This window comes from Mugil cephalus, chromosome 20 (genome assembly GCF_022458985.1).
Source record: "Mugil cephalus isolate CIBA_MC_2020 chromosome 20, CIBA_Mcephalus_1.1, whole genome shotgun sequence".
Lineage (NCBI taxonomy): Eukaryota > Metazoa > Chordata > Actinopteri > Mugiliformes > Mugilidae > Mugil > Mugil cephalus.
In genome coordinates, this window is record NC_061789.1 from 7,930,082 (window position 1) to 7,958,077 (window position 27,996).

The 27,996-nt window shown below is 37.5% G+C and overlaps 2 protein-coding genes across 2 annotated transcripts; both read right to left on the reverse strand.

Moving 5' to 3' along the window:
- Positions 1 to 7,948: 7,948 nt before the first annotated feature.
- Positions 7,949 to 17,014, reverse strand: LOC124997834 (nuclear GTPase SLIP-GC-like). The gene is made up of 18 exons (XM_047571843.1): positions 16,607 to 17,014; positions 15,878 to 15,959; positions 15,498 to 15,652; positions 14,354 to 14,383; positions 13,101 to 13,382; positions 12,371 to 12,598; positions 11,899 to 12,105; positions 11,616 to 11,785; positions 10,859 to 10,952; positions 10,698 to 10,788; positions 10,427 to 10,548; positions 10,018 to 10,191; positions 9,782 to 9,936; positions 9,552 to 9,669; positions 8,854 to 8,962; positions 8,577 to 8,710; positions 8,214 to 8,295; positions 7,949 to 8,123 (listed from the first exon to the last, which is right to left on the reverse strand). The coding sequence occupies exons 2-18, from the start codon at positions 15,942 to 15,944 to the stop codon at positions 8,050 to 8,052; spliced, it is 2,292 nt and encodes a 763-aa protein (XP_047427799.1). The 5' UTR covers positions 15,945 to 15,959; positions 16,607 to 17,014; the 3' UTR covers positions 7,949 to 8,049.
- Positions 17,015 to 17,682: 668 nt separating this feature from the next.
- Positions 17,683 to 27,594, reverse strand: LOC124998227 (nuclear GTPase SLIP-GC-like). Its single transcript, XM_047572475.1, has 24 exons — positions 27,570 to 27,594; positions 27,338 to 27,420; positions 27,167 to 27,248; positions 26,768 to 26,880; positions 26,635 to 26,679; positions 26,486 to 26,524; positions 23,935 to 23,959; positions 23,738 to 23,815; positions 23,549 to 23,642; positions 22,775 to 22,991; positions 22,404 to 22,658; positions 21,832 to 22,038; positions 21,580 to 21,755; positions 20,775 to 20,862; positions 20,572 to 20,659; positions 20,351 to 20,466; positions 19,889 to 20,062; positions 19,653 to 19,807; positions 19,416 to 19,530; positions 19,112 to 19,220; positions 18,886 to 19,010; positions 18,547 to 18,628; positions 18,370 to 18,447; positions 17,683 to 18,251 (listed from the first exon to the last, which is right to left on the reverse strand). Exons 3-23 carry the CDS (start codon positions 27,231 to 27,233, stop codon positions 18,374 to 18,376), a joined length of 2,442 nt encoding a protein of 813 aa, XP_047428431.1. The 5' UTR covers positions 27,234 to 27,248; positions 27,338 to 27,420; positions 27,570 to 27,594; the 3' UTR covers positions 17,683 to 18,251; positions 18,370 to 18,373.
- Between the last annotated feature and the right edge of the window lie 402 nt (positions 27,595 to 27,996).

Genomic DNA, 27,996 nt, shown 5'->3' on the forward strand with positions numbered 1-27,996 from the left:
GGGGGGGTTGGGCCAAACCAAAGACCTGCAACTACTACATTTTCCCACCTTAGTTCGTATGGAAGTTCATTAATAGTAAATTGAAGGGCCCAAACTGAGTATTTTGATAAATAATCGTTGTTTGAAATGTTTAGGCCATCACAATTCCATGTCAGTGTGATGTCATCTGCTGCCAGCGTACCATTTTTAATCAGATTCTGGTACATTGACCCATCCATGACATCCCTAATGTGATCACTGGATTTGACAGTTTTAGTTATCAACTTATCGCCATGCATCTCAAGGATGTTTTTCAGAAGGTCTTTCAAGGAAACAGAGAAAAAGAACCTTCCATTTCGAATGTTGCCTGCATCATTGAACACTTCGTTGCAGTGTGAACAAGAAGCAACATGCTTTTTTCCAAAGTAATTTTGAGAGGATGGACAGCAAAACACCGTAGACACTTTTGGAATGTTGTCGGTAAGACACTGGGATTCAACGAGGTCAGGGACAAGCAAATTAGGGACAAGAAAATTCAGCAAAGCCATTAAGCTATTTTGCGCTGCAGTTAGGCGATGATGCAGAATGCAGAGTATAGTAGCAAGTAGGCCTTGTCTTCGAGTTACTGGAGCACCAGGGTAAATTGGATCCTCGCTCTGGAAAGACAAAATATTAACATTTGTAACAAACTGATTTCAAGTCAATGTTGTACACTATCGTTGCATGAGTTTTACTCGACCTACATGAGTGCGGGATGATTCTTCTCATTCATCTTTTAGCAAAAAAAGTGGATAAGTGTGTTTCTAAAAATACTGAGCTACTCACATTTGTGATAACAGAAGCAACCATTTCCTGGTTTTCCTCTTGGTCAGAATCTATGACCATTTCCTGGTTTTCCTCTTGGTCAGGATCTATGACCATTTCCTGGTTTTCCTCTTGGTGTGAAGTTGCGGCCATTATTTGAGGAGTGGTCTGCATTGAAGTACATGCACAAATGTAAGACTTGCAGCACTGGAGACTCAGGAAAATATACTGAAATAAGTGTGGCCAGCATCTTAATATCTATTCAGATATACGTGATGTCAAATGTATCGTTTCAGTTTTTATTTGTTCTTTGTAACTCAACTTTTCATAGCTGTCTATATATATTCATAGCATTACTTATCACGCAACACATATTTTGAGAAGCAATGTGTCATTACTTAGGACAATAGGTATCCACTTATGTATTTCAAACAAACAAAAGAAATAGGTAGGTTCAGACAAAAGTCCAAGGTTGACAAAATAAAACAAAACATAAAATAAAATAAAAAAAAGTTGCGTGTGGCAAAGATCACAGGCAAGTGATAATTAAAACTGGATTAATATCAGACCCAGTGCTATTTACTTAGTAATATTTATTTTATTTTATAATAATTATTCCCCTTTTTTTTTATCTTCACAGTGCAGAACATTACCTTTAACAGCTCGAGTTCCTTCTTTAATTTTTCTCTTGGTCCCACTATTGGGATCAAGTTGTCAATGTCTTGATCGTCAAGATAATACAGAGTTTCCTCATCAACACCTTGTTCTGTAAATAAAAAAAGCAATTAGAGTGGTAGTATCAGCTGACTGTGTTGCCAACAAGCATATATAGTGATACTTTACCTCTAAATGTATGAATCAACTCTCTCAGATCCCATTCTTCTAGTTGGTTACAAACAGAATCATCCATGACCAAGAACAGCAGCTGAAAATGTAAATAGTTAACAAATCAATATTTATTATTATTATATATTATGAATATTATAGGTTATTTATGATCAATTCAGATTACACATTTTAACAGTTCACCTGGTTTTAAAGGTCCCACAGGCAGGAGCAGGTAAGTGTTGAAAACTTCAGGTCGAAAACAGAGCAGGATAGTCCTTAAGCGTCAACAGGAAGCCAAAAACAGTCAGGTTAAAGAATGTTAGAATGTTATTCCCTGGTTTGGAGATGAAGAGGAGTTGAATCTGTACATATAGAGGAAATAGTGAACAGAAGAGCAGGGCGTATGGAGAATCAGCTGATCTAAACAGGGCTTTAGGCCAGGAGGTGGTGGCTTCATCCCATATGACACAGGAGTAAGTGTGCATGACAAGAGCGAGCAGTAAAAATGAATGACTGAGTTAATAAAATGAGATAAGATCATTCTTTTCTTATCTCAAGATCGGCGGCTGATGCAGGTGCTACGCAGAGTAATTATAGTGCCATTAAGGAGGAAACTGTTTTTCCATTATGGATGGAACCCTTAGGGAAGAACCCTCTGTGCATGGTGAGGAACCTTCTTGTTAAAAGTTAAATTTTAAAATATCACAATCTACTGGGCATCTAACAATAGATTTAGACTGACCGAGACAGGGAATGGATTGTTAGAAATACCCAAAAAGAATTTTACCTCATTTTTAATTACGATGGTGCCCATCAGAACCAGTTAAATTTTTCAAAAGGACATTCGTGACAACTCAATATACTGATACTTCGTAACAGTGAAACCTAGGTTCTTGACCTGATTGCACACTGTAGGGCCTCACGCAAACGAAACCAAGGTGGCTTTTCTGGAGGTAACTGAACCTTGAACAGGGCATGGCCCACTTCAAAACCATAAACATGTCAGTCTGACACGCTATACAACCACAGCAACAACGTGGACAAAACAGAACTGAATAAAAAACACATTACAAGACACAGCTTATCAATACCGTGTGCTGCAGATATGTTATAGCTTAGAGCTGGGGCAGCTGTGGCTCCCTAGGTAGAGCAGCTTGTCCACTAGGGGCTTAGCGGTTCAATCTCCGGACGTACGTACGGAAGCGTCCTTGAGCAAGACACCGAACCCCCATTTGCTCCCAGTGCGTGGCGCTGGTGTGTGAACATGTGTGTGCTTGTGTGAGCGAATGAGTAGCTGTAGAGCGAGAGCTAGCAAGCTTTACTAGCTAGATTTGTTATTTATTACCTTTCTTTAATTTTCCTTGGCGACAAAAAATTTAACTGATCCCAGTCGTCTCAGTATGCGTTCGACCACAGATTCTTGACCTGTTTCTTGCAATATTCACTTTCACTTTCCACTTTATAAAAAGTAGGCAGGGAGTGGCAGCAACATAAAAAGTATTATAGAAGAATCAAACTATTTGAAAAATATAAAACGGATCGATCGATCAATTGATTGATTAATATATCAATTATTTGAGTGATGTAATTATTTATTAATTGACATAATGATAGATTAATTGACAATTATTGATTATAAAAAAGTGAACATCCAACATTTTGAAGTACAATTACAGTACGATAAGGCTTGTATCACACTAAAGTTAAAGCTACATAACTGTTTTCTCACTGCACGGAAATGCAGCCTAATCTGTAATCTGTATGCAAAGAAAATCTCTCGGTTAGCTTTAAAGGAAAAATTATCAAACAAGAGCTCTCTCAGCCAATGCACTATTCACTATAGCGCGCATCAAAGCAGGCAAATTTATTCAAAATAAATCCTCCATCATTATCTACTAGAGAGAACTGAAATCCTTTGTTTCATTGCAGTATAAGGTGTGGGTGTTCACCTCAAGTCAAACCACTGATCACAACAGTTTTATTGCGATCGCTCTTGTCCTCATCTTTCAAGTTACTGAGTTTGGAATTCACTGCTTCAGAGAATAAGTACACAGTAATAAAACTGAACGTATAAACTAATTATAAACATTCAGACCGAAAAACTAGTTGAAACATATCCTAATGAAGTCCATGCCCATTTATAATTCGGTGTACTGCTTTGTTTTAGGAAACCTACATTTCAGTTAAAGAAATAAGCAATAGACATACACAAGGACGGAAAAATGGTTTGTTTCCATCTTAGTTTTCTACATTTCTGATATAAACACCCATAGAAATATTTATTTTTCTGTGAGCGAAAATTTTTAATTAAAGGTCATTTTCTCAAACCCCTAGAGTTCATGTCAAATCAAACTCAAAATGTTCTTATTCAAAGGTCAAATCACAGAAATTGCAGAGCTCTACTCTCTCAGTATTGAATAATCCTCATTATAATTGTCAATAGAGCTGTTTTGTCAAATTAAATTATTTCTGCCTTGAAAACAGATGAATAAACGATATAACTAATGAGATATTGTGTATCTCACTATGGATGGGATATGAATAATGTTTGAATTTCACAATATAAAATGAAATTTATGGTCACATCCAATCCAGGATAGCATTCTTCTGATTTAAAGTGTTGCATATATAGCATCACAGCTTTAGTTGTATTGTGTGTAAGCCATGGAAAATTCAAATAGTTTCTGTATCACATGTACAGATCAGTTATAATGTAACTTTCAAGTTATCTTTCAGAGCTTATCACCATTGTCCTCAACAAGAGTAAGCAAATTTATGATAAACAAATTTAAATATGGCTCTGCATGGATCTTAAAGAGAAACTAACTTAAGTTTAGCACAAGATGTCTCACTGGAGCATCATTTGTTTGTGTTTGCCTTAAGTCAGACCTCTGATATTCTGTATATTGTTGAGATTTAATGGAGTCCATTGATGTTGTTTTTGTTTCTATTGCTCCGCTTTTCACATTTTTTGCTATTCGCTATTTGCTATTTGCATAATGAACAGATATAGGAAAACATTGTCATGTTCTGGTGAGGTAGGACTCAAACACACACAGAGTGAGGCAGAACCAGGAAACAAAGTGACTTTAATAAAAAATACTACAAAATCTGGAACAAAAGGCATTGCAGGGAAGGCAGGTAAAATCAAAAAACACAAATCTAAAAACAGGTGAAGACCAGAACCAAAGTCAGGAACACGAGGACCTGAACTAGGGCAAACATCACAGATAACCTGGTAATGGACAGAAGTAAAGGCACGGATATATCTACACACTCACACACATGGGCTGATGGAATAACAAGAGACAGGTGAGACCAATGACACATACAAAGGACACAAGGTAAGACAGATGAGGGGAATCACAGGCTGGAATCGGCAAATATCCAAACAAACAAACCACAAAATGAAGCAGAAAAAACAAGAAACATCAAAGAACAACTCAAAATTTGAAACCATGACAAATACACCCCTCCATAGTTTGTAAACCATGTGACGTTTTTTGAAGGGTGGGGCTTAACTGGAGGCAAAACATCTCAAACACAATAGCCTGAAAATGGCGGTTAGCATATTTCAATTGACTGTTTTGGCAAGAATGGATGATGAAAACACATATTTTAGAGAAAATACTAATACACTCACTCTCCGAGACTGTGAGTGTTTTTCTTAAAAAAGTTGACTCTGATGACTCTGACGATGGGACTCTCACTCACTGGATGGAACCACTGTGGAGGGTAACGTAGTAAATTCAACTTGTAAATGAAACATAGAACTAACGTTGCTTTAGCTAGTGGTTAGCATTAGCATTAACATGTAACAAGAATCCCCAAATAATGATAAACTTAATGTAATTTCAGTCAGGATTTATTCTAACCCAATAACATTTTAACATAACATGCATTACATATTAATCTGACCTGATATGATGATATGAAGTGTGCACAACTGGCAGTGTCTGGTATGTGGTAAAACTTCAAGTTAGCATCTTTGGTTTTTCGGTTTTCATCCCCAAAAATACAACAAGACAAAATTTTCATCTTTGAAAGTAACAGTGTTTGCCTCAAGCTAACATTGTGATGTCACAGTGACATAGGCCATGAAGGGGTCTATATACTGAACCATGTGCCACAGTGGTTGTGTAAAGCACTTTGGTACTGCAGTGTAGCTTTGTCTCAAGAAACTTCAAAATAGCAATAATAAAATTAAAAAATAACTGTTAAGATCTTACAAATAAAACTGATATTTGAGAAAATATGAAGCAATAATTAGCTACTTTCACAAGAAAGGAAAGGTACTGCAAGGTTTATTAGCCTACTGAATCACATTTAGAATTAGTAATCAAGGCACAAAAACAAAGCAAATAGTATGTAACAAACACCCAATAGAGATTAGTGTCCAGTAAGAAGGCACCTATAGAAACCATTACTTTGTGGTAATTCAAAATTTGCCCTACACTACCAGTCAAAGGTTTGGACACACCTTCTCATTCATTTCAGTGAGAAGGTGTGTCCAGAATTTTGACTGGTGTACAACTACAGAAAGTAGTTACTCCAGATCATTTTGTCCGTACCCCAAAATTGCAACAATCCAAACCCAATGAACCCACACTAAACTCATGAAATGAAAATATTAAAGCATAATACAGTGTATATAGTACAGTAAAACTGTTACATCCTTGCACAGTGGGAGGATGAAAATCCCAACATCCTCTGTTTGAATCAAACCAAGGACCTTTGCATTTTATCCTAAAATTCTAAATTTGTTGAAAACTCTAAACGAAACACCATAACAGCACACATCAAAAACACACTGGATAGCAACCTCCCCCCCAAAAAGTTTGAGATTAAATTCAGAGAGAGACTTTGTGTCTGTAACTAAAGAAGTTTCCCTCAGGGACGTTCTGTAGCAGGTGACCTTTCCTCTGCTGTTTCTCCACATAACTGAAATCTAATCTAATCTAATCTAATCTAATCTAATCTAATATATTCTCTAAAAATGTGTAAAAACATTCATTTTTATTTAGTTTCTATAATCTTAGTAATGGTAAAAATATGCAGATTCTCCCTTTATATTGCTTCTAGAAGACGGAGAAGAGTAGGACTTCATTTTCCGCAATCCTCTGTGTTTCCAGTTTTGCGACAGTTATGTTTAAATTAATACTGTTCATATATTAACTCTGTAATTCACGTATTATATTGTTTAAAAAATATTCTATGGTCTTTAAAATGATAAAGGTTTTTTTTTTTTCTGTTTGATAAAAACTATTGTATTTCCGCGGGAGGAAGTATCCCAGAGTTCCCCGGGACAGTGGAGAGCGGGCTGTGTTTTCTTCGGCAGAGAGAAAAAAAGTCAATGTTTGGAGACTCGAACTTAATGTTAGCCTAAATATTGCCCTGCCCAGAGAGCCTTAATCGGTCAGAGTACTTTTTTCACGAATCTCAGTCGACTGTGCGTAGTCTAAACGACGGTGAGGTTTTCCGAGCCGCGACAGCGTAGTCTCCGTCACTAGCTCCGACATTACTCGCGTGTTGTGAGTTAGCTCGGTGGCACGCGGACACAAGGAAGTCTTCACACGACATTCGTGCGGACGAGGTGACTGCAGAGCACGAGGACGTGTCGCAGGTAGCCGGAGCCACGGGACGTGTCGCGGAAGCAGTCTGGATATCGCTCTACGGCCTGGCTGGCTGCAACGCCATATTGCATCGACAACGAGAGGTTGCGTGAGTACTTGACGTTTGAACGGAACCGAGTGCAGGATACAGGCACAAGACTGGGTTAAAGCAGATAGTGTTTCAAAAGTTAATTTCTTCTCATAATTGGATATAACTTCATGTGCACCAGCGCGACGAATAGGCGAATAGGGAAATTATCCAAGCGCTTGGGTTAAACTTTTCATGGTACCATTATCATTCATCTTTATTTCCATGTGAACTGTGAACATATATTGGTACAGGTGTGGGTACTATTATTGTGTTTTGAGTACACAAAAGCACTCGGCTGATATTTCTATTCCTATGTGTGTTGAAGTTATATTTTGAACATTTAAGCTCAAGCTAAAAATCCCATCTCATAGGTTTATTTTCATTAAAAAGGTTGAGTTTGAGCTCAAAAAACAAAACAAAAACAATATTATTTCATTGGTTGCAGGAAACTTAAACTGTTCTATTGATTTAAAAGGGTGAAAGAAAGCATTTTGATGCTTCAGGTACTAGTGTCTTGATTTAAAGTATACATTATGTGTTTTATTTGTTGTTTTTTTTAGGACCTGTTTTTTTTATTATTGGGTGTGACCTCAGTGTACATTATAAACACTAAGGGAAAGAGGAGTTACAATAAAATCGTATAATATAACTGAATCGTTATTTTACAAATTTTCTGAAAAATATGTGCATGCACATCTGTAGCATAACATGTCGTCATTTTAAAAAACAGAGTAGTTACTTTTCTTCGTGTAGGTCGCCTGTCAGTGCATCATGAAGTTTCTTGACCATTGCAAGCTTATCTGAAACATCTGGAAATAGAATAATGTGGATTTATTAACATATTTACACAATTCTTTGCACTCTATATGAATGCTTTAGCTTTCATGCATTCCTTTTACCTGGTATTAAGCAGTCACCTGTCGTAAGTGAAAGCTCAATTGATTCCTTCATGGTTTTCTCCAGAGTCTCCAAGACATGTTCCTAAATCACCATTAAAATGTGAATTATCACTTATCTCAGAGGAAGAGTATGTGTTCAGACTTTAGTGAATAAAATATGACTGTTTAGATGTGTGCCCAGAGGCTGCTGAGAGTAGTAAAAAACATTTTCGAATTCATAGATTTCGGTTTAAAATGACTGATAATCACTGTCATATAATTAGTGAAAGATGAAAATGCCTGCAGTTTGTTTTAGTAGTAAGAACTTTCACAAAACACAGGTCAGCACAGCGTGTTTTACAGTCTTATCTTAACGTGACAAACCTTCAGTTCATTCAGCTGGCCCAACATGACGTTTTTAGCCTCCTCAAACATGTTGTTTTTGGAATCGTATACATGTCTCATAACCGTAGTCCTCATGTTCTTCAGTGTGTCCTTCCCTCTGAAGTTGAATGCTCCTAAAATTAAACAGAGAATTGTTGCATAACTTAATTTTTATGCTCATTTACAATTAATGTACACTACCAATCATTCAATTCAGTGAGAAGGTGTGTTGACTGGTAGTGTATATTATTGTGGTGATAGGCAGTGTCTTACTAACTCTGATAGGTGGCGCGCATGTTTTTTTCAGTCGTCTCTATCAAACTGCTGTAGATAATTTTCTTTTTGTCCCTGATGTATTTAATCACCTTGGTCTTCATGTTTTCTTCCTAAAAAAACAAAATAAAAAAAAAAAACAGTGTAACATTTTAAATTAAATAACAGTGTGTTTACATGCACAGCTTAATTATTCGACTTTCTGAATGCAGTCCTTGTCCCAGTTTACATGTGTTTATATGTCTCTTGACCTAATACATCATATATATATATATATATATATATATATATATATATATATATATATATATATACACACATACACATATATAACAAAGAAGAGTTGTTCATGCGGCAGGCCGGCATTTCAGATAAAAACAAGATAGATAATAGTTCAGCTTGTTTAATCTTGTATGTAATGTGCGCCCTACTTATGATACATGTACGATGCACGCTATCCCTCAGGTCATTCTTCTACCGACTCTGTTTACCTTTTTCTTTTACGGCTGATGTCATGTAAACATACTGAATGACATTAAAAGCACAATTTTGGACTTTACTCAAAAAGTAGTAAATGATGGCTAAACAGTGTCAAGTTTAGTTTTGCAGCACAACTTGCTTTATCAAAGCCTATCTCAGTTTAAACCTACAGAAAACTTCAAAATAACTGCTGAACGGGATGGTTTTATCCTCATTCTTTACCTCTGTCTTCAGAAATCTCAGCAGCAGTTCCACATCTTTGTCCTGTTGAATGAGCTTGTCTGTGTTGAGTGAAAACTCTCTGATGAACCCACCAAATGGTCCAGTGTTTCCATCATTTCTGAAACGTTAATGCATTCATGAACATAATACATCTGTATAATTTAGAATTTGTCAGTGCTATACTGTCTGGGTTGACACAAATTTTTAAGTCCTCATTAAATGCTTCTTACGGGAAGGTCTTCCTGAATTTCTCATCAATGCTGTCTGTCAAGAATGAAGTCAGTGTCATGTTGAGATTTATTTGTCTTCCCCTCCTTGGTTTGTGGATGCCATTGTTCTTTACAACACTTTTTAGAGTCCTGTGAAAACCCGAACTGCGTTTTCTCTGGGACAAAAACAAAATAAAACAAACAAATTAATCAAAAGAAGTCTGAAGTGACTTTTTGTTTCCAATTAAAATACCTACAGGACTTAAAATGGCCTCCAGTTTCTGTTCACAGCAGCGTTTGGACATTTCAACACCCTTATCAAGGCACATTTCAAAAGCCTTGTTCGCGTCTTCCACCACTTTTTTGACTTTGTCAACTTGAAGGTTCAGGGTTTTTTTGAGGTCTTCGCACACTTCAGTTTTTCTGCTGGTCTAAAAACAACACATCAATTATTCAAAGCAAAAAAAAAAAAAAAAATCCTATTGATCCTGACTCATGAAATTGAGCGTATCCATCATTTTATATCTATTTTTAAAGCCAGTCACTGAGCTCTACCATGTATTCACAGAATCTGTGCACGGTTTAATAAAACATACTTATCTGAAATGAATATTTCTATTTTCTGTAAATGTTAATGTCGGTTAAGAAAGCATTCATTGATCTTACCCCTTCTCTACAGCGGGCTCCTTGAATCAAAGACAGAATCCCATAAGCTCCAGACACATAGTTCAAAGTCTCTGAATGACTGTCGTTGAGATTCTTTAGAAATTCCTTAAGTTTGGGTATTTCTGTAAAAATAGTTTGTATATTACATATTTACATTACAATACATTTAATTTTAATGCCATACAGATAAAACAAAACCAAAAGTGAAACTAAAACTGATACTAATTTTATCTTTTATTCTGTTCATATAATTTGGTGATACTTGACCTACCAGTGTCCTCCAGCTTCAGAGGTTTATTTTCTTTCAGAAACTCTTTGGAGCTCACCGTGAATACTTTGAAGCAGTCACTGCTGAAATGTTTCTGGGGGAAAGAGTTTTAATTTAAAGTCATGCTTGAAGTTGTCAACCATATTTGTGTCTGTCAGACTCACCATAATCCTGCTGCGCTTTTTGAATTCACTGTTCACCGCTTCCTTGGCTTTCATGTTTCTTTTCAATATGCTAGCATACACCTCATCTGCTGAACTGTAACAAGAAGTGCTTACAGAGGTTAACTTGAAATTGCAGCTGTAGCCATTTACATCATTTTACATGTTCACATTTTCTTACAACTTTTCTTGATAGAATGTTAAAACAAGTCAGAGCCACTTCATTTCACTTAGTTGTGTGTAGTTCACTTGGATGTTTATTTGTAGGACAATTCCAACAGGAGAAACTGGAGTAAAAGACTCATAATGGAGCACAAAAATGGGCAACCTTACAACATTCTGCGGGAGGAGGAACTATTTGATTTGGAGTGAGTACCATCCGACAGACGCGGCCAGAGGCTGGTCAAGCTCACCAGGATTCAGGTAAGGCCTTGATCCTTCGAGGCATTTTATTTGTGTTGTGGCCTTCAAGTGATTGGCAGAGCCATAAGGGTTTATCGTAATTAAACTGGGAAAAGCTCACAAGTCCTTCAGGTTTCAGGTGCACTTACAGATGGATAGCATCTTGGGTCAAAGATCAATGGTTAAAAGGTTTTGTGGTCATAGGAGGTAGGAGTCCTCGACATAAAAGTATTTTACAAATATAGTGCCTTGACACCTATATGTATACGGTACTTTCTGCATTAAATTCTGTTGTGCTCTTTTCATGCACCCCAGGGTCGACTGGAATGTTTTATTCTCATGAAAGTGATTTACTTACCCATTATCATCAATCTGATCAGACTTGGTGCAGATGAAGTGAATGTGCTGACACTCTCCACCGTTTCCAATACTGCTACTGGCATTTTCCAGGATCTCCCAGGGTTCTGTTTCTGCTGCTGCTCGATTAATGTCAGTCACAATCCACACAGTGGAGCAATTTACAATGACCTGAAATTGTAAAATAAATGTTGTATATGCAAAAAATAATCATCAAAAGATAATGTCAGAAGTTGATATTAAAATTTCGCAATAACACAGCGCTCTACATGTGCACACATTACCTCTTTCCACATTTTGTCTCTGCTCTTGTTACAGTCTCCATTTCCAGGAAGGTCCACGAGTGTCACATGCTGGAGAAACTTATTCTGTGGCACCCTGACAGTCACACACTTCACTAGTGGCCAATAAAACCTTCTTAAGTCTTTCCCTTCTCCTTGGTTTGGGTCGCTTCTTGTGTATTTCGTGAATTTTGCGGATAGCTCTTTAGCCTGTAACAAATAAAAATGCAAAGCATGTAAAAGCATTAGCATCAAATAGCATCATTTGGGACAGACCAGGTGTCATTGAACAAATAATCATACGTAAGTGCTCTTTTTTTTTTTTTTTTTAAATAAACATTAAATAAAAATTTTGTTTATCCAGTTACTATTGGACTAATCAAAACTGGAAAGATTTGTCTGTATATAAAAAGCTATAAACGAGTTTATTGCAGTTTATGGCGAGAATTGTTTCAGATACTTTATTTTCTCTTACTGATTCGCCCGTCAGAGTCTTTGTTGCAGATTTTAAAAATTCTGGAATTTCCTTGAAATATTTCTTGTCCATGAGTTCTTTGGGAGTTTTTTGATTCCATTCTTCTCCATACAATGCTGACAGCTTCTCATCAATGTCGTCATCAGTGACATTGTAATCATCTCTATCTTCCTGATCTCCATCATCCACATGAAATTGATGCGAGGGCCACAATTCATCTTCCCACTCCTAAAAGACAAAAAAAAAAAATATTACATCTAGGAGTCTTCACCATTTTTTCAGGCCAAGGACCTCCAAACTGATGGAGAGATTAAATAGGAACCCCCTACCTACTATATGTGTTCTATATTAAACGTGACCTAGTGCTATTTACAAATATACATTATTATTACCATTTTGTATTCAATATCAAGCTGTTCAAATAATACACATTCTCAAATATTCATTTTTTTTTTATTTCAAACATGCAAAAGTAGGGTGGTTGTGCAACTGGGGACTGAATAGGCTCTTGGTCAGTTGTGGGGAACCTGACAGTCAGTGTGTAATATGCAGCCTTGTGACTGGCTCAGCAGCAATAGGCAATTTAAAAATATATATATACATATATATATAAAACATGTCTAATCAAACAAAGATTTTGCGGCCTCCCTGCAGTACCTTCGTGGACCCCCTAAGGGCATACTCTGTACCCTCGATTAGCTTCAAGATGAACATATCCGTAGCTCTTTACCTCTTCTGGAATGAACTCGATCTCTGCTTCATACTTGGAGTTGTGCATGTTGGCCTCGACTTTAATCATGACCGTGGTACATGCATTGATGCTTCCTGTTAGCAGAAGATCCCTCTCGCCAATTATGGCATTTATCAAAGAGCTCTTTCCGGCCCCAGTTTTACCAAAGACACCGACCAGCTCCCTCTTGTCGGTTTCCAAATCGTCAATTTTCTTCCTGTTGTGCAAGAGACAGGTTTCAGGTTGCGTATTAATAGTGTCTCCGCTTGTATATGAAAGAGTATATAGTTTGTATCAAGTGCGTTATGGCCTTGGGGTGCCTGTTATGTTGAGGATGCCAGTTATGTTGGTGCTGGTGCAGTGCTGTTGCAGTGTGATGACTTGATTTTACATATAGGCGGCCATTAAATTGGGATACCGATACGGAATTTGGAAAATGTAATACTCACGTCAGAAAAGTATGGAGCTTTGTTTGGCTTTGTTCGTGTAACCTTTTAAGGACAGATTTCATTTCACGTCTTACATCAGACATTATGAATTCTGTTGTCATAAAAAAAAAAAGAAAAACAAAAACACTGTTTCGCATAGACAATGACCTAGTGTAGTAACTTAATTGAAAATGTGGTGCTATTACATTTACACTTTACCTGATTCTGGTAGACGAAGACATTGTTGTTTAGTTGGTGATAGCCACTTGCTGGACTCGCCCTGAAGGTCCAATTTTCTCTTAACTTATTACAAAGTAAAAGATAAAGACATCTTTTCAGGTATTGTTTGTTCATGATCAAGATATTAACGATACAACAGCAATACAACAACACAATAGATAGTTATTCAAGTAAGCCCAAGTCAATAATATTGCTGACTTGAAAACAGGTTAATATTAGATGTAATCAATTAGATAGTATGTATCTCACCTTTAACAGCTGAGGATGGCAAAACCTTATAATGAAAAGAAAGATTTGTCTTAATGCATAATGCGTTATGATACAAGAAATTATCTGATCGCATAGGCTTTAATAGGGTTGTGCAGGTTTGAGCACACATCTTCACAATCTTAAGCACAATAAAATATGCATTTATATTCTTATTCACTCCAGAAGAGCTGGAGGTCAAAGTCTGCGAGGTTGAGGTTCATCACCCTTATTGTTCAGTGATGAATCCTTTAGGTAAAGACGACTTTATCAGGAGACACTTAAGTATCTCAAGTGCATGAGAAATAAATAAAAGTCCACTCATTGTCCGGCCCTTACCTGAGGGGAATCAGCTGCTTCGTCACGTTCCTGTTGACACAGACCAAGACTGTAAAACTTTAAACAGATACTGAAAACATCATTGATATTAAAGCTCATATTTAATAATCAGATTAATGTATTCCATTTTATGGATTTGTGTTTTTAGTAAGGCTTGGCTAGGCTAGTTAGCTGGTGGCTTTTAGCGTTTTACTTTCGTTCTTAGGTAGAGGGGGAAGTGTTGGTTGGAAGTGTAGTCGCGTGTCCCATCACTTCTTACCCAATGCTGTTGGCTAGGCTAGTTAGCTGTTGTCTTCTTGTTGGTTGCTTGTTGGTAGCTGACTGCTAGCCTCCTGGTTGGTTTCTCAGTTGGACTAGGCTTCTAAATGTGTTTTTGCCTGAGATTATGGCACAAGGGACTGTCCTGTGTATTTATGAATCTTATTTCTAGAAAATATTCGTAATTCTGTTGGATCCTTGATCCAAGATGGTGCCGTGGATGGTTTCCTGGGTACTAATACTTGTAGCTTGTTGACTTTTTATTGTTGTTTTCTCCCAGCTCACTGTGCACCCCTCAACTTGTTGGTGGATCTCCAGTTTCATGACTGACGAGAGGCAGCAGGTAAAACTGGGAAGATTCATATCCAGCTCCTGGACTCAGCACTGGCATCCCCAGAGGTTTGTTCTCTCCCCACTGCTCCTCTTCTCCCTTAACACCATTGCCTCCACATCAGGGGACGTTACACACCACTATACACCAAAACCACCCACCGCAAAGACAGTTTCTGTCACTGGGCCGTCTCTCTGACGATCTCTGAGCCGTCGCAGAGTGTGAGACCATTCACATGATCAATAACTACATTAAATGTACATACTCTCTCTATATTTTTAAATTTTTAAATTTCTAAAGTCTAATTTATGCTGTACAGTGTAACTTTTTACACTTTTACACTTATTTACGTTCTGTGTTTTGTGGTGACTAAAGTGACCGGAGTCAAATTCACAAAAATGTGCACAAATACTTGGCCAATAAAGTTGATACTGATTGTGATTCTGAAGGATCGATCAATTCAAGTAAAAGCCCGGCAGCTGTATTTTAGGATCTTTTTGCTTGTAGATGCCATTTTATTTTGTTCTTTTGTAACAACAGCTGTCCGTATGAGACCAATTGCAAATATTTGCAACGTGTCATAGCGCAGAACATTACCTTTAAGAGCTTGAGTTCCCTCTTGAATTTCGCTCTTGGTCCCACTTTTGGGATCAAGTCCCTAATTTCTTGATCCTCAAGATAAAACAGAGTTTCCTTATCAATACCTTGTTCTGTAAAAAAAAATAAAAAATAAAAAAATAGCAATTAGAATGGAAGTATCAGCTGTACACATACAAAGCCTATAAGAACTTGTAAGCACTGATCTCTCCCAAAACAGCTTCACTACAATTTGCCAGTGTTGTACTGCAGAAAAATTATGTTTATTCCTATAGATTAGTAAATGTTATGTTTCAGTGTTGCCAACAAGCCAACAAGCATGTATAGTCATACTTTACCTTTAAATGTATCGATCCACTCTTTCAAACCCCATTCATTTAGTTTGGTACAAACGAAATCATCCATGACCAAAAACAGCAGCTGAAAATATAAATGGTTAACAAATCAATATTTAATTATCATGAATGTTTAATACGAATAATTACTGGTTACTGGAGATGAAGAGGAGTTGAATCTGTACATAGACATTGGTCAGGAAATAGTGAACAGAGGAACAGGGCGCATGGAGAATCAGCTGATCTAAACAGACAGGGCGGGCTTTAGGGCAGGAGGTACTGGCTTCATCCCACATAACGCAGGAGTAAGTGTGCATGGCAAGAACAAGCAGTAAAAATTAATGACTGATTTAATAAAATGCGATAAGATAATCCTTTATTTACTGAGTGGCTGCTGCAGGCCACCCACCCTGGATGACACCTTTGCTTTCATCTTCTTATGTACTCCAATAAGTACTAACCTTTTTCAAAAATGTATTACTTCTTTTAAAAGCCCAGAGTTCATATCAAGTCAAGCCAAGTATCTATCCTGTCAGCCAACTCATAAAATAAAAAGATGACAATATAGTTTTAAATATAGCCCAATAAATACAGCCCAATAGATCCAATGCTATTTACTCAGTAATAATTATTTTCCAACTCAGCACTTTAATGCCAGCTTTTATAGTGAATATGCCACACACAACATGGTTCCCAATGTTGGAATGAATAGAATGAAACACATATACATACCTTAGAGTAATGTCAAGACAGATAAGATCGGAAATGCGCAATACATAGCACACGCTGTGCACTCAGCAAAGAATGGGAGCAGGATAAAACAAAAATCCACAGTTGTCAAAAGCCCTCTACAGAGTACAGGTGAAGTACAGTAATCAGGTAAGTTCTCAGATGAAATGAAACTTGGAAACTCATTGACTATGTATGAAAGGAACGGGAACAGGTGAGCACATTGAGGGCGGAGCAGGAAACTAAATAAGAGGGATCAAAACCAGCGGGCATTCAGTGGTTATTGATTAATATGAAGGGCACTGGACTATGGTCATAATGCTATGGCTGTTTTTGTTTTTTTTCAAATCCAACAAATCTATGTAAAACAAATGCATACGTGGTTATCTAGACGAAGAGACAAACCTTAACCTTCTTGCCGAACACAACACTTTCACTTTCTTTTCACTTTCCACGTGCTTAACTTTGCAGTAAATTTACTACATCTGAGAATAATTAGAATTCATACTGTAATAGTTGGTGATATAATCTGTATTCTCTGTTTCTACAGTCAAAACCGAGGTGAATGACACTTTTAAAGACCTTTTACAAAAGAAAAATGTTACATTTTTTCTATCTTGGAATCAGAACAGATGCTAGGAACAATCTTAAGTCCCTTTGTAAAGAAATACTGTCATGGTTGATTCACTTACGTTTCACATTGCGTGCCTTACGTGCTCCCCTTTTTATATTTTCTCCGTAATTGTTGGTTGATGTACACTTTCTATTGTGTGTGTGTTCGCCTGAACTCAAACCACTGATAGTTTTGTTCTGTCTCTCTCCAAAGTTTTGTTGTGATTGCTTTAATCCTCATATTTCATAGTTTATTTCATAGATAAATACACAGTAATAAAGCTCAACTTATGAAGTAATTATAAACAATTATACGGAAATGGATCCTAATGAAGTCCACGGCCATTTATAATTTATAGTTGTGAAAATCATATATGGTCGTTTTGTGAAGTCATATGAAATTATGTTATATTAAGTTTATATTTAGAACTAGTTCAGATAAGACAAAACAAGTAAGAAGCCATTGGTGTATTTATGACCTTTATTTCTCTGCATTTCTCATAAGACATTTATTTTTTCCAAATAATTGTCGAAGAATTTTAATTTAAGGCCATTTTCACAAAATCCTACGGATCATCTCAAATCAAACTAGTAATGATCTTATTCAAAGGACAAATCACAGAAACTGCAAAGCTAATATAATTAAAACATACAGTAGTGCAAATGTGTGTGTGTGTGTAATGAAAACTTAAACTGTTAACATGAAAATATGAAAATATTACTGGGACATTATTGTGGGGACATTGTGCTGTGACGCATTTCAATCTGACCAGGAACCTTTGCATTTCATCCCTGTCCTTTTTCGATACTACAGGCAACATGTCCTAAGAAAAAATGTAAAAATCCCTCCCTCCACATGAAATTCAAAAAACAAAATCAAATCACACATCAGAAATCAAGAAAACACAGGTAATAAACTGACAACAATGGATCAGGCCAAAATCCAGAGGCCTCTTGTCTTTAGTCATCTTTCCCTTTTGGATGTTCAGACAGTGACCAGGCTTCTGCTCCACACAGAACGAATATGAAACATCTCCTGGAGAAACAAACAACATACGTATCGTGTCAGCGATTAAAATGACTGTTAATGACATTGACAACAAAACTGTTCATAACCAAACAACATAACATTGATATTTTATCAAATATTTTACCTGATTAGCCGCTTCTCTTCTTGTGGGACTTCAGTTCCTTGTAGATTTTCTTCACCTCTGCAAGCTCTGCTGAAACATCTAAAATAAACCAAAACAATTATTAATTGTTGATTTATTAATGTTGTTTTTTTGTTTGTGCTCTTTAAGAATGACCTCATTTTTATGTGTGTCTATTACCTGGGCATGAGGAGTCATCTGTCTTGAGTGACACTTCAGTAGCTTTCTTCATGGTTGTCTCCATTGTCTTCATGATGTTCTCCTAATGCAGCATGAAAATTTATATTATCACTTGATGAGAGGAAAATATTGTGTTTAAGCTTCATTGATGGTCACATGAATTGACTGTTTAGATGTGTGTGTGCACTGAGGGAAAGGACTCACAGCTAAATAGATTTTTGTGTATGTGTGTTTGTGTGTCTTAGATTAGAAATATCCCAAAACTCTTAAGCACCTTACAAAGAGAGATATGCAGCTCAATATGTTTTACAGTCTCATCAAAATAAATTTTATACAAACCTTCAGCTGATTCAGTTGGTTCAACATAGCATCTTTAGCACGATCAAAGATGACGTCCTTTGAATCCTGTACATGTTTCTCAATAGTGTCCCTCATGTTTTTCAGTGTGGGCTTTCCAGCTGCACCTAAAATAAACGAGAAAATAATTGCTCAAACATGATAAATGTGTGTGAATGTATGTGTGTCTGTGTATTATTATGGTGACAGGCAGTCATGATTGTCTTACTTTCATAGCACTCTCTCATGTACATCTCAATTGTCTCTGTCAGACTGCTGTAGATGGCTTTCTTATCGTTTCGGATTCTTGATATCAGCTTTGTCTTCATCTTTTCTTCCTAAAAGAAAACGGTTCAGGATAACACATTACTACTACAAATAATAAGAACACAAGACACTTAGTCTTTTCAATGTCAGTTTTACTAAGCGATAAAGTGATTTTTAGGTTCAGCTTTGCAGAGAATATCTCAGTTATGTCAATAACCAGTGAACCAGATCCAGGTGCACTGGTTATTGGATTTTTCAACCTTTACCTCTGTCTTCAGAAAATCCCACAGTGCAACATCTTTGTACTTCTGAATCAGCTCATCTGTGACGAGTACAGTCTTACCGATGACCCCATTGAATGGTTCACACTCTCTTTTATTTCTGAAACACGTTAAAAACATTGAAAGTTGAAAGTGTCCTTAAAGGTACTATTAACACTTGCAAGATTTTTTTCTTAAAAAAAAATAGTGGTATAATATAGTCTTTAACTAAACAGTTCTTACGGGAATGTCTTCTTGAATTCCTCATCAATGCTCTTAGTCAGGTGTGAAGACAATGTCATGTTGAGATTTATTAATTTCCCATTTTTTGTTCTGTAGACTCCACCGTTCTTAACAACACATTTCAGTGTCTTGTGAAAACCACGGCCGTCTTTTTTCTGAGACAAAATAGAATAAAATAAATTAAACGCATATTCACAATGTGTCAACACTGACTTAATGAAAATTCAAAAACGTACGAGATGTAAGATGGGATTCAGTTCCTCTTCATAGGAATGTTTGGACGCTCTGACACCCTCAGTGAGGTGTTTTTCAAAAGTCTTGTTAACTTCATCAATTTTTTCTCGGACATTGTCAAGTTGATGATTCATCTTTTTTTTAATGTCTGCGCACACATTTGTTTTGTTGTCAGCCTGAAAAAAATAGACATTAATTGTAGCAATAAGTAAAGTTCTATTGATGCTGACCATGAGCTATTCTAAGCAATGAGTATTCAAGTGATCAACTTCTGTTCTGGCTAAAATACTTTTTAGGTGTCACTTTTCAATCAAAAAAGTGATCCACACAGATGTGAGGTGTCAGTGATCTGATTTCAGCATGTTGTCAGTAAAACTGAGCAGAAAATGTGAACGTGATTACAAGTAAATATTAATGACAGTGCAGACAACAGAAGACAATGAGTGAAGTTACACTGATCTCACCCCTTCTCTATGGCGGGCTCCTTGAATCCAACAGAGAATCCCATAAGCTCCAGACACATAGTTCAAAGAGTGGTGATCATTGAGATCTCTCAAGAATTTCTGAAGTTTGGGTATTTCTGTAAAAATTAATTACATAGTATAATTTCATCATCATCTTTCAATAAATCATTCTTGACTGAATAAAGTTAAAACAAGTATGAATTTAGTGTGATTCAACCGACCAGTTTCGTCTGTCTGCAGATATTTTCCTTTCAGGAACTCTTTAGAGCTCACTGTGAAGACTTCGGGGCAGTTGTTACTTAATTGTTTCTGAGAAAAAGAAATCTCTAAACTTACATGAAGTGATAAAAACATCACTCATAGCAGCTTGTAGCCTTGATCAAGGTAGTAAAAAAAAATAAAAAATAGTGCCAAAGAAACTCACCATGGTCTTCTTTAGCTTTTTGAATTTAGTCTCCACTTTTTTCTTGGCCGCCTCGTTTCTTTTCAATATGTGAGCATGAACATCTGAACTACGAGAACAAATATGGATAATGTTACACCTCATATAATTTTAAAATTTAATTTCAAACATTTCAATTTTAGACTGTCAGGGTGACAAGTGAAGTGACAATGAAGTCTGGTAAAGATCACCAAAATTAAGAAGGGCCTGCAACCTTCAAGATAGTTAATTTATGTTGTGGCCTTTTGGTGATTCACATAACTCTAAGGCTTTATGCTAATCATAGTAGGTGCCAATACTTATTATGTAGTCCAGAGTTGTATTATTATAAGCGTACCAAGTACTGGAACACCTTGAACCAAAAATGTGTTTTGTGGTTACAAGAGACTTTGCAGTGTGCTGTTTCAGTGAAACAATAGCATCAGAAAGGCGTTAAACTGGATTAAACTAAACCTAAAATGTCAAAAGTAATCGAAATGTGTGCTGATACAACACAATCCAATAGTACTACAAACAGTAGTACTACATAATGGTACATAATAATACCACCGAGTTGAATCAATAGCGCTCTCAATTATTTTAATGAATGCTAAAACCATAACCTTCATGAAGGTAAGATTTACGTCAGGACTGTTATACCAGAACTTCCTGTTTTCACGAGTGTACCTAATGAACTGACGAGTGAGTGTATGTACAGTTTCTTGCATTTACTCTATCACATGCTCCAATATCTCATCTCAATGTTTTTTTCAACTGCACTTCACTTTTGGCACCTTTATTCACTTACTCATCATCCAAATCATCAATCTGATCAGACTTGGTGCAGATGAAGTGAATGTGCTGACACTCTCCTCCATTTCCCATGATGGTACTGGCATTTTTCAGGATCTCCCAGGGTTCTTTTTCTGCTGCTGCTCGTGTAATGTCAGTCACAATCCACACAGTGGAGCAATCCCTAACAACCTTAAATGGCATAGAAGCATATTAAATATGAATAATTAGTAATCAGCTACAACAGCAGGGCATGTGAATAAATTACCTCTTTCCACATTTTGTCTCTGCTGTTGTTACAGTCTCCATTTCCAGGAAGGTTCACAAGGGTCACATGTTGGAGAAACTCATTATGTGGCACCTTGATAGTCACACACTTCACTAGTGGCCAGTAGAACCTCTCAACAGCTTTACCTTCTCCCTCCCCTGACTCATGTCTTGTGTATTTGACCAACTCTGCAGATAGCTCTTTAGCCTGTAACAAATAACAAAGGTAAATTAATGCAAGAATTTCACTTGGTCAGTCAAAACGCCTTCTCTTAAGGTAAAAGAGCAACTGAGAAACACTGCCAGTAAAAGTTGAAATTAAATCCAGACATTGTAAACAGTAAAACCAGATTTTTTTTTTCAAAGAATTTTCCAACCAGTCTAACCCTGCCAATGTATCACAGTTAGATTTGATTACATGTAAATGCATTTACAGAAAGCAGAAAGGTTTTCCTATAAAGGGTAAATTGGACATTGTGCTGTGCCACTGTAACAAGAACAATAATTTCAAAATATAAATATTTCAAGACATAAAACTGATAAGAGTTATTTCCATTCACTTTTTTGTCTTACTGATTGACATGTGAACGTCTTCTTGCTGGATTGGAGAAAGTCTGGGATTTCTTTGAAATATTTCTTGTCCATGAGTTCGGTAGAGCTCTTGTTTTTATATTCTTGTCCATACAGTGCAGACAGCTTTTCATTTAAGAGATAACCATCATCATCATCATCATCATTATCACCATCATCATCATCATCATCTTCGCTTTCCTGATTCGCATTATCCCCAGGCAACTGATCCAAGGACCTTAATTCCTCTTTCCACTCCTGAAAGACAAAAGTTATTACATCTGTAGCCTTAAATGACATGCAGTACAACCATTAGCATTTCGTAGCTATAATGTAACTTCAATTAGATTCAAATAACACCTTCAAAGTTTTACCTCTTTTGTAATGAATTCAATGTCTGCCTCATACTTTGAGTCTTGCATGTTGGCCTCGACTTTAATCATGACCGTGGTACATGAACTGATGCTTCCTGTTGGCAGAAGATCCTTCTCTCCAATGATGGCATTTATCAAAGAGCTCTTTCCAGCCCCAGTTCTACCAAAGACACCGACCAGCTCCCTCTTGTCTGTTTCTAAATCATCGATTTTATTCCTGTTGTACAAGAGTTTAATTGTTAGGACTATTGAGTTTCACAATTGTATCCTTGAGATAAATAGAGATCAAATGTACGCTGTTTGATATTCTAAATACTTACAGATAAGAATATAGACTTATACATGCTACATAACCGTGACATACTATATGTCGAATAGCAACAGCTTGTGCAGTCCGTAGTCTATGTATAAATACAAAACATAAGCTGTTGAGACGTGGTACTGCATGGACAAATGAATGTAATATTAAATAAAGCATCAGTGAATGTATCATATAATAAACATGATACGTATCAAGTCTTTTCCTCCAGGTTTTAACTGGAACTCTCTTAAAATCATTTAAAATCTCCATGTTCAAAAAAAAATCAAGATTCCAATCATCTGGTTCAGTAGTGAACCAGATAAGTGTGGAAACATAGATTTTTATCAGTAGTAGTAACACAACTTCTCCTCTTGCTACATGAGTTGTCTAGGTCCATTCTTTGTGTTGTCTGGCACTGCTTTCACTCCTGACCACGTAACAGTTTCACAGACTATGGTAAACGTAATACTCACTTCAGGAAAGCATTCAGCTTTGTGTTGTCTGGTTTGTTTAGTCTTGAATGGACATTTCCCATTGTTTTTTTCACTTGAGACAGTATGTTTTCTTCTGTTAGTGTAAATGTAAAGAATTGTTCAGCAAGAGCCCACAGACTTAAGGGAAACTTGTAAAGTGTGAAAATGAACAGAGAGAAAGAAAAATACCTGAGTATGAGCCACGTTGTCGTTTAGCTGGTGATTCCTCTTTGCTTGACTCACCATTAGGGTCCAGAGGTCTCTTTGCTTAAAAAATGAGTTTTGTCATTGTTATTAATGCTGCATGGAGAACTTTAACATATTATATACAGCATGTATAAACTATTGAATTGAATCAATGACTTTTGTAGATCTGTGTATCTCACCTGTGACACTTGTAGATGGCAAAACCTAAGAATGAACAGAAATGATTAATTGACTCAAATAACACTTGAATATACAAGAAATGGTTTATTCACAGAAGCTTAGAAAGTGCAACTGTCTTGAACACTGTCAAGTGAGTTGAGATCTCGAATAAACAGCTCATTGGCGCAGAGGTACTGTGTGCAGATCAGAACTTGAGCTTAACTAAATTAAAAAATGGTTTGAACAGTATTGATTCACTTTGTTGAGTAACAATGAACTGTAGCTCGGATAGGCTTCAGCACCCCCACGACCTTAGTAATGATGAGCAGCAGTAGATTAGATGAGAAGGGATGACATATTCATGAGAATTATGTGATTATGAGTTGCTCGTATGTTGCTCAGTCATGATGATGTTTGATTGTCTTTGAGTGTTGAAAGTATAAGAGAGTAAATGCAGAAGTACATTTTGGGATTTTCACATTGGACACAGACTGTGCCAGACTTAGCCACCTCTTATGTGGCGCTATTTTGAAATTCTGAAAAAGTTCTGTCTGCCAGCACCGTTTAGTGGGTGAAGTGTACAGTGCCCATTTTCTGTATCTGGACTACTACTTGGATTTTGTACTGAGTCAAGGAGACTTACTGGATCAGAGTGAGGATTTTTTCCCAGAAACGACTGAAACAATGTTTACTGGGGACTTCCTTACTCACCACCAACTGGCTTCGGCAGCAACAGATCGGGTGTGGCTGCATTGGCCATGTGGCTCACTCGACTCCCTTCCCCAAAGGATTTTGAACAGAATTGGATATTTTCCCCCCTCTACCCAGACAGCTCATAAGTAATATTTTCTATCTGAATTTGAACAATTTTAATGATTCTTGACAAATAGTGAGGGTCTGCTGGAAATGCTTGCCAGAAGAGCCTGTCAAGATGGTCTTCAATTCCGACCTCCAACAGAGCTTCAACCATGTCCCAGCGGCAGTGGGGGACATTGAATGGGCCAAGTTCCTGTTTCGAGTTGTAGTTGCAAGGTCGCTGGTGCTGGTCGTGGCGGTAACCCGCTGGTGGACAACAGAGGTGAGGGGAGCTGTCAAGCTGAAGAAGGAGGTCTACAGGGCATGGTTCCAGGGTTTCCGGAATGTGTTGACCGGTACCGGAGTGTGCCGCAGCTGAGGCAGTCGCTGAGGCAAAGACTCAGGCGTGGGAGGAGTTTGGTGAGGCTATGGAAGAAGACTATCACTCGGCTCCGAAAAAAGTTCTGGCAAACCGTCCAGCACCTCAGGGGCAGTAGGCGACAACACGGCCACCTCGTTTTTGGTGGGGAGTTGCTGACATCACCCGGGGCTGTTCGGCGGTGGAAGGAATACTTTGAGGAGTTTGTCTATTCCACCAACACATATTCCACAGTGGAAACAGAGCCAGAGGGCCTGGGGCTGGGCAGTCCAGTCTCTGGGGTCAAAGTCACTGAGGTAGTGAAACAACTCCTCGTTGGTGGAGCACCAGGAGAGGATGAGTATCTTAAGGCTCTGGATTTTGTAGGGCTGTCCTGGTTGACAGACCTCTGCAATGTTGCGTGGGCATCAGGGGCAGTGTCTTTGGGGTGGCAGACCGGGTTGGTCGTCCCCATCTTTAAGAAAGGGGACCAGAGGGTGTGTTCCAACTATAGGGGGGTCACTCTCCACAGGCTCCCCCGGAAAGTCTACGCTAAGGTGCACGAAAAGAGGGTCTGATCAATAGCTGAACCTCAGATTGAGGATGGGTGTGGAACCATGGACCAACTGTTTACCTTCACTTGGGTGCTGGAGGGGAGATGGGAGCCCAATCAGCCCACATGTGTTTTGTGGATTTGGAGAAGGCCTACGACCATGTCCCCAGAGGCATCCTGTGTCAATTTACCGGTCGATCTACGTTCCAACCCTCACCTATGGTCATGAACTTTGGGTAATGACCAAAAGAACAAGATCGCAGATACAAGCGGCCGAAATCGTTTCCTTCACAGGGTGGCTGGATTCCTCCTTAGAGATAGGGTAAGGAGCTCAATCACGCAGGAGGAGCTCAGAGTAGAACTGCTTCTCCTCTGTGTCGAGAGAAGTCAGTTGAGATGGTTTGGGCATCTGGTAAGGACACCTCCCATTAGAGGTGTTTTGGGCATGTCACACCAGAAGTAGGCCTTGGGGTTGCCCCAGGACACGATGGAGGGATTATATCTGTCATCTGGCCTGAGAGCACCTGGGGATTTGCCCCGCGACCTGGACCCGGATAAACGGAAAACGATGACCACCATGATGATTGATTTTTGAGTCAATATGATTTTTTTCTGGGATGTAACAACACATAGGTTTGAAATCAAATTCAGGACAAGTTCTCAATAGTGTCTGGGAGGTTGAGTGCAGCAAATGGCTCAAAACTGATCACATTCATCATCCTTGTTCGTAAGTAAACAACAGTAAATAATTTTCCAGGGGAAGACGACTTTATCACAGGACACTTAAGTGACTCAAATGCACACATGCACAAGGATTAAACTGTAATGTTCACTTATTACATGTCTATAAATTCAATATCCTTACCTGAAGCAACTCTGCTTCTTCTTCAGGCTCCTGTTTACACTGCAGATAAAATACTCTAAGTTCAAGGTCATGAACAACTTTGAGTAGACACTGACAATATAACCTCTATCATAGATGATACATTCAGCATGAAACTGTATCTTACTTACTTGAACAGAGACATCATTTGTTTCCTGAGTTGTGCTTTGTTGTTCCTAATGACAAAAAGAACATATATATGTGTGTCCGTGTGTTTGTTCACTTACACCAGCATGAATCCATATTCACAGAGTAAAACATTACCTTTAATGATTTGACTCTCTTCTTAAATTTTGTTCGTGGCCCAATTTTTGTGATCAATTTATAAAGATCTTTATCTTCAATATCACAGAAACTTTCTTCATCAATCTCTTCCTCTGTAATAAAGACATACAGTATTTAGTTCAAAGTTGTCTTCCAGAAACAAGAATTACTATCTATTGCAGAATGTAATTTAATGACAATTTCTTTTTGTTTTACGAAAAAAGTCTGTTGTTTTTGCAGATGTTTTACTGTAAGTGTTTTGATACTCTCTGTAGAGAGATGAGACAAGAGAAGTGGCAGAATTTGTCTGCAGATTAGAAGAAGTTGTTTCAGTTTGAGTAAATCATCTGAATACTCTATAGTGTCTGTGTCCCACCAGTATGAGTGTTAATACTTTACCTTTAAATCTGTCGATCCACTTGCTCAGACCCCATTCAGTTAGTTTGTTACGAACAAAATCATCCATGACCAGTAACAGAAACTGAAAAACACATTGTAATGTTCTAATCAGTCACACCAGATGGCATTTTACACAGTGATTCATTCATCTTAAAAGTTCAAACAGCTTACCTGTTACTGACGGTGATGCAGACAAGAGTTCAAGGTACGTTGTTAGAGAGGACTGAACTCAACAGGGAGGAAAAATCATCAGGCTAGAAGAGACGTGGATGAAGGCAAGGAACAAACAGGAAGTCAAAATCGTACAGTTAACAAATAATGTATTAAATCTTAATCTAAGGCTAAAAAGCTGCTTCTCAGTGGAAACAACAGACCATCTGACAGAGAGTCAGTAGAGTCAGACCTGTTCATGTAGAGGCTGATCAGGAAATGGTGAACAAAGGAGGTGGGTGTGATAGTGCTGAGGTTACCGCGGGGCAGGTGGATGTGTCTTGACGTGTGCGTATGGAGAGGAGCAGCAATAATTAATGAGTAACCCCATGAAGAAATCTTGACTTTCAGTTTTGTAAAAACGAAACAAAAAGCACACACATTAAAGCTTTGACTTTCACGGTTGTCTTGACGATTACAATGTTTCAGGGTTTTTGTTAAAAATCTAAAACATGTATGTGACTGAAACATTAATGCAAAATAGTGAGAAAACAGCACGGCAGGACTCTCCATACTAACTGTTTAACTTTGTATTTCCATAATATAACATATTCAGTTTTGCATGTAGCTCATTACAGTTACTGACAGCTACTTTGTTTTTTGTTTATGCACAAAAATGT

Excerpts from the sequence above, each read along its gene's own strand:
- LOC124997834 (XM_047571843.1), bottom strand. The coding sequence starts at position 15,944 with ATGGATGATTTCGTTTGTACCAAACTAAATGAATGGGGTTTGAAAGAG. Across the intron at positions 12,599-13,100 it reads TCGAGTTCATTCCAGAAGAG|GAGTGGGAAGATGAATTGTG; the intron begins GTAAAGAGCTAC and ends TTTGTCTTTTAG. Across the intron at positions 10,953-11,615 it reads GATCAGATTGATGATAATGG|TTCAGCAGATGAGGTGTATG; the intron begins GTAAGTAAATCA and ends TTCTTGTTACAG.
- LOC124998227 (XM_047572475.1), bottom strand. The coding sequence starts at position 27,233 with ATGGATGATTTTGTTCGTAACAAACTAACTGAATGGGGTCTGAGCAAG. Across the intron at positions 22,659-22,774 it reads TTGAATTCATTACAAAAGAG|GAGTGGAAAGAGGAATTAAG; the intron begins GTAAAACTTTGA and ends TTTGTCTTTCAG. Across the intron at positions 19,011-19,111 it reads CATGAGAGAGTGCTATGAAA|GTGCAGCTGGAAAGCCCACA; the intron begins GTAAGACAATCA and ends CGTTTATTTTAG.